Source organism: Eriocheir sinensis, chromosome 13, assembly GCF_024679095.1.
Source record: "Eriocheir sinensis breed Jianghai 21 chromosome 13, ASM2467909v1, whole genome shotgun sequence".
NCBI lineage: Eukaryota > Metazoa > Arthropoda > Malacostraca > Decapoda > Varunidae > Eriocheir > Eriocheir sinensis.
The window spans coordinates 4,983,463-4,989,462 of NC_066521.1; the positions used below are offsets into that span (position 1 = coordinate 4,983,463).

The 6,000-nt window shown below is 43.6% G+C and overlaps 1 protein-coding gene across 1 annotated transcript in view; it reads left to right on the forward strand.

Annotated features, from left to right (window-relative positions):
- Positions 1 to 2,579, forward strand: part of LOC126997800 (uncharacterized) — a 35,295-nt gene extending 32,716 nt beyond the window's left edge. The window contains exon 6 of the mRNA XM_050859014.1: positions 2,103 to 2,579. Coding sequence (XP_050714971.1) covers positions 2,103 to 2,248 — 146 coding nt within the window. The 3' untranslated portion in view covers positions 2,249 to 2,579. The remainder of the gene's footprint in view (positions 1 to 2,102) is intronic.
- The last annotated feature ends 3,421 nt before the right edge of the window (positions 2,580 to 6,000 follow it).

Genomic DNA, 6,000 nt, shown 5'->3' on the forward strand with positions numbered 1-6,000 from the left:
TACGCCGGAGGACGCGTCGCCTCGTCCTCCCACGCTAAGCTCTATGGAGGCCTATCCTACGCAAGTACCTCATGGTCGAGGTCATCGACTTGCTCAGGGCACGAACTCTGTGGGCGTCCCCTTGACCTCTTCCACTCGGAATGTCTCTTACAGAAACAACCCGGTGCGCAGGGTCGGCTTCTGGGTAGTGTGCCACATGCCCGTATAGCCGGAGTTGGTGTTCACGGACAATGCACCGCTGCCACCTGCAACCAAAGCCACATGCAATCAACACAAACTGAAACCCAGCAGCTAAAAGCTGGAGGTCGGAGGTCATTCGCATTGAGATGGCCCTTGACCTCCTCAGCGAGACCCCTGACATACCTCTCTTTGTCTCTCCTCAGGAGAGCTCTAGTCCTACGTGACAAAGCCCTGTATTGGTCCCACTTCCCAACATGCCCGGCAGCGCGACTCTCCTTAATATCCTCCAGCGTCTCCGCCGAGGCAAATCCACCCCTAGATATCGGGCGTTCTCCAATGCACTCCTTGGCAGCTCGAAGAGTCTCACATTTGAAGGTGTCCCACAGGTTTACATGGTCCTCGAGGGCGCTAAGCCGATTTGAGACTGTCACTGCATACTCTTGGGCACATGCCAGGTCCTTCAGCCTCTCGAGATGGAACACAGTATTGTTGCATCTCTGAGATTTTTCTTGACCTGACATGAAGTTTGAGTGTTGCAACAACAAGCCTTTGGTCAGTTGCAAAGAACTCAGCACTCCGGTAAACCCTGCAGTTCTGAAGGATCCTCCAACAAGTACTTACGAGGATGTGGTCAATCTCCTTAGCTACCCCTCCAGCATCGCTACACCAAGTCAAGCAGTGCATCTCTGGTCTCTGGTACCAGGAACCCGCAATTCTCAACCTCCCGGATCTTGTAAAATTCAGGAAAGAGCTGTTGGTGTTCCTGGTACCAGAACCATGGGGACCAACACATAGCTCGTAGTCGATCCTATCACTGTCAGTAGTAGCACTGAACTGGCCCACGACAATGAGTGTCCAGGGGAGGGCACTGGTATAATACGGAGCCGAGTTTGGCGTAGAACATCTCATTCTTCAGCTTCACACATCTCGGTAGGAGCGAACACTGCAACTAGAGGCATGAAGCCCAGTGTGCTCTTCAGCCTCACTCGCACTATACGCTCATCAACCGGAGCAACCTTAACCACAAATGGCAGAAGTTGGCTGGAGATGCCCATAGCTACCCCCTTGAGACGGAAACCATAGCTCATGCCAGACTAGTAGTAAGTGAATCCTCGCTCATTGATCTCGCCACTGCCAGGCCTCCTCGTATTGTGTTGGAAAGTTGGAAAGTTTCGTTTAGTCGGCGCAACATCTGTGGTCATATGCCGGAGAGAGACAGGAGGGGAAGGAATTATAGAAGGGAACAGATCCCAGAAGACGGGACACAACCCCCGATTAATACCAAGTACCCATTCACTGTTGGGTGGACAGGGGCGTAGGGTATCGGAAAAGCCGCCCAAATTTTTCCACTCCGTCCGGGAATCGAGCCCGTCTTAAGAGTCCCACTATGTCCACCCTCAGTCCCCTGAGCTCATCTGATATGAACGACAGTTGGTCCTTCTCCGAAAGGGTTCGGACGTTCCTGCATCACATTTTTATGTCAAACTAAACGAAAATCAACGAAGGAGAAACACAAACCAGCCTTTCGAGAGTAATGGTTCATCAGAGGGCGCGGCGGCAGTAACAGGAACACATCACCGGGAATTACGAGCAAGGGAAGGGCACGGTGGCGGGGGCGGACGTGTGGAGGGGAGGGAAGTGGTGGCGGGAATGATTTCCCGCCGCGTTTACATTATTTATCAATTACTTGGATGTATTTTTCACCTTTTTCTTGCCCTCGAGCTGCACTGAGCAACCCTGAGGAATAGTTCAAGAGGGTAGAGGACAGCTGGTAAAAGGAAGGGAGCTTATTTACTAAGGGAGAAAGATTATGCTGTCAAAATGATCAGGTTTACGTGTGAATAATGAATGAACGAAGAATGTTACTAATTCTCTCTCTCTCTCTCTCTCTCTCTCTCTCTCTCTCTCTCTCTCTCTCTCAGGTGACCAGCCAGCAGCCATCGTTCACGACAACGGAGGAAGAAGTCTTCTTCCTCCTCCTCACCTCCTCCTCTTCCTTCTCCCCCTCCTTCCATTTCTCCTTCCCTCCCTCTCGTCCAATCTCCTCTTCCTCCTCCAAACCCACTGATGTCCACTTTCAATTTTCCTTTAACTTAGTTGTTCTCCTCTTCCTCCTCCTGCTAAACTCCTTACACTTTTTTCAATCATTTCTTCTTTTCTTCCTCTTCCTACTCCTCCTCCTCCTCCTCCTCCTCATCCCTCTACCCTCATCCTTCACTCCCTTATTTCCTCATTCACTCCCCTCTCCTCCTTTTCCCCTTACTCCCTAACTCTTTCTCCTTCTCTGTCCTCACTTCTATTCGTCATATCCTCTGTTTCACGTCTTCAACCCTTCTCGCCTCTCTTTCCCTCACTCCTTCATCCCTTCCCCCTCCCCTTCTCTACTTCATCCCCCTTCTTCCTTCACTCCTCACTCCCTCACCCAACCACCCACCCACACCCCAAAATGCCGAGAAGAAGAAGAAAAGTGTAATATGCTGAAAAGAAAAAAAAGGTATGAAGATGTTGAAAATAGAAAGAAAAACTGATAAAATGATAATTGGAAAAGGAAAAACAGGTGATAAAATGTTGAAAAGAAAAACGAGAGCTATTAAGAAAAGAAAGGTAAATGTAATGAAAAGAAGAAGAAAGAGAATGATGTTGAAAAGAAAAAAACTTGAAAAATCTTAAAAAAAGGAAAAAGATAAAAAAGAAGAGAGTGAAGAAGGACGCAAGTGGAATGTTGATAAGAAAAAGAGAAAAGTGTAATATGTTGCAAAGAAAAAAGGAAAGTTGAAAATATCTTGAAAAAAGGGAAAAGAAAAAAAGAGAAAGACCACAAGCAGGCGAGTGGAAGTGACACTTCAAGAGTATAACAATGGGAGCCCCGGATACATGGAAACACGGACACAGGGAAGAGTAGGCACCAACATAACGGACACATGGACGCACAGACACAGGGAAAAGCGGGCACCAGGTTGACGGACACATGGAAACACGGACACATGGAAAAGCAGGCACCAGATAGACGGACACATGGAAACACGGACACAGGGAAAATCAGGCACCAGATTGACGGTCACATGGAAATACGGACACAGGGAAAAGCAGGCACCAGACAGACGGACACATGGGAACACGGACACAGGGGAAAGCAGGCAACAGATTGACGAACACATGGAAATAATGACACAGGAAAAAACAGGCACCAGATTGACGGTCACATGGAAACACGGATACATGGAAAAGCAGGCATCAGATAGACGGATTCATGGAAAAGCAGGCACCAGATAGACGGACACATGGAAACACGGACACATGGAAGAGTAGGCACCATATAGATGGATGAAAGGTTGACTCTAAGGTGGAGAAGAAGGAGGAGGAGGAGGAAGAGGAGAAGGCCAAGGAGGAGGAGGAAAACGAGTGTAAAAAAAAAAAACAGGTGGGAAAAGGAAGGAGGAGGAGGAGGAGGAGGAGGAGGAGGAGGAGGATTTGGAACCTGAAGAAAAAGAGGAGGAATGTGTACAGAAAAAAATAGGAGAATATGAAGAGAAGTAGAAAGAAAAATGAAGGGAAGAAATTAAAATGTGTAGAGGGGGGAGGAGGAGAAGGAAGAGGAAGAGGAGAAGGAGGAGGAGGAGGAGGAGGACAAATACAAAATAAAGACCATCAGAAAGAAAAGAAAAAAAGGAGGAGGAGGAGGAAGAAAAAAACAAGAAAATATAAATGAGGAGAACTAGAAAGAAAAAAAAAAAGCAGCAAAAAAATGAGTATGTGCAAGGAGGAGGAGGAGGAGGAGAAAGAGAAGGAGGAGAAGGAGAAGGAGGAGGACGGAAGAAGAGTTACAGAGGAAGAAAAGTTGGAAAAGAGAGGGTAATAAAAAGAAATATATGAGGGCATCGACGAATACGAGAAGAGGAAGAAGAAGAAGAAAAGGAAAAAGAAAAAGAAGAAAAAGAAGAAGAAAAAGAAAAAGAAAAAAAGAAGAAGAAGAAGAAAAGAAAAACAAAGTTACGGTAAGCGGAAAAAGTGAAAAAAAGGGAAAACACGAAAAAGAAAAAAATATATATAAGAGACATGGACGAGGAGGAGGAGGAGGAAGGAGGTTTCGTTATAGTGTCTCTTTCGTGTGTACATAAATTGTGTGTGTGTGTGTGTGTGTGTGTGTGTGTGTGTGTGTGTGTGTGTGTGTGTGTGTGTGTGTGTGTGTGTGTGTGTGTGTGTGTGTGTGTGTGTAGTAGTAGTAGTAGTAGTAGTAGTAGTAGTAGTAGTAGTAGTAGTAGTAGTAGTAGTAGTAGTAGTAGTAGTAGTAGTAGTAGTAGTAGTAGTAGTAGTAGTAGTAGGGACACCTATACGAAATCAGTGGTCAGTTTAATAATAATAATAATAATAATAATAATAATAATAATAAAAATAATAATAATAATAATAATAATAATAATATCAATAATAGTTTTCACACTTACCCTCTCGCTCTGCATCACACGAAGAAGCAGTTGTCCAAAGGGTCTGAAAAAAAGAGAGAAAAAAAAAGCGTTACAATGATACAAATAAACAAAGAAAAAAATACAAATGAACGTGACAAAAGAATCCCAAAGAGAAAAATAATAAACAAATGATAAAATTAATCCATAACAAAACGAGCAAACGACAATTTAGTTCACCAATTCATTAATTATTCTTTTGCTGGAGGAGATGAATAACAAAGACCATTACATCTATATCTCTCTTCTAAATTCCTCTCCATACAATACTCTTCCTCCTCCTTCCCCTCCTCTTCCTCTTCTTCCTCCTTCTTCTTCAGTCTTTCGTGTTTCCACTTTTTTTTCTCTTCCCGTAACTTTTTCATTTCTTTCTTTTCTTCTTCTTCTTCTTCTTCTTCTTCTTCTTCTTCTTCTTCTTCTTCTTCTTCTTCGTCATCTTACTCCTCTTCTCGTATTCGTCGATGTCCTCATATATTTTTTTATTTTTTTTATCACCGTCTATTTTACAACTTTTCTTCCTATTGTAACTCTTTATCCTCCTCCTCCTCCTCCTCCTCCGCCTCCTCTTCCTCCTCCTCCGCCTCCTCTTCCTCCTCCTCCTCTTCCTCCTCCTCCTCCTCCTCGCTCTCATTCATCATGCAAGATATATATAATGGAGATGAACGAAAATAAAAGTGCTAAACATAAATATATAAAAAAAAAACGTAATGTACAAAATATGGAAAAATTAAAAGGAGAAAAAAGGTAAAAATGCCACAATACAGGAAAGAAATAATGGAAAGGAAAGTGAGTGAGTGTTTCGTATAAAGAAAAACACTGCATATACAAAAAAAAAAAAAAACGAAAGTGGGGGAAAAAGGGATAAAAACGAAAGATAAAATAAATAATGCGGTGGAGAGGAAAGAAAGGAGAAGTTGGCCAAGGGAGGGATCGGGAAGTGGGAAAAGGTGGAGCTGTATAAAGGCGATGATAAAACAAAATAGAAGAGGAAATACTAACTAACTGACGAAACTGGTAGAAACGAAGCAATACATAAAAGAAATGAAAGAAAGGAGAGAAAGGGGTGGGGAGGGATATAAGAGTGGAAAAAAGTGCAGCCCTGTATAAAAACGATAAAAACAAACAAAATAAAAGAGGAAAGGCTAACTAACTGACGAACGGGGAGCTGGTAGACACGAAGCAATAGATAAAGAAAATGAAAGAAAGGAAAGATAAGGGAGGAGAGTGATCTGAGAGTGGGAAAAAGTGAAAAAGATGTAGAGAAATGATAAGAAAACATAATAAATAAGAAAGGCTAACTAACTGACGAACGGGGAGCTGGTAGACACGAAGCAATAGATAAAGAGAATGAAAGATA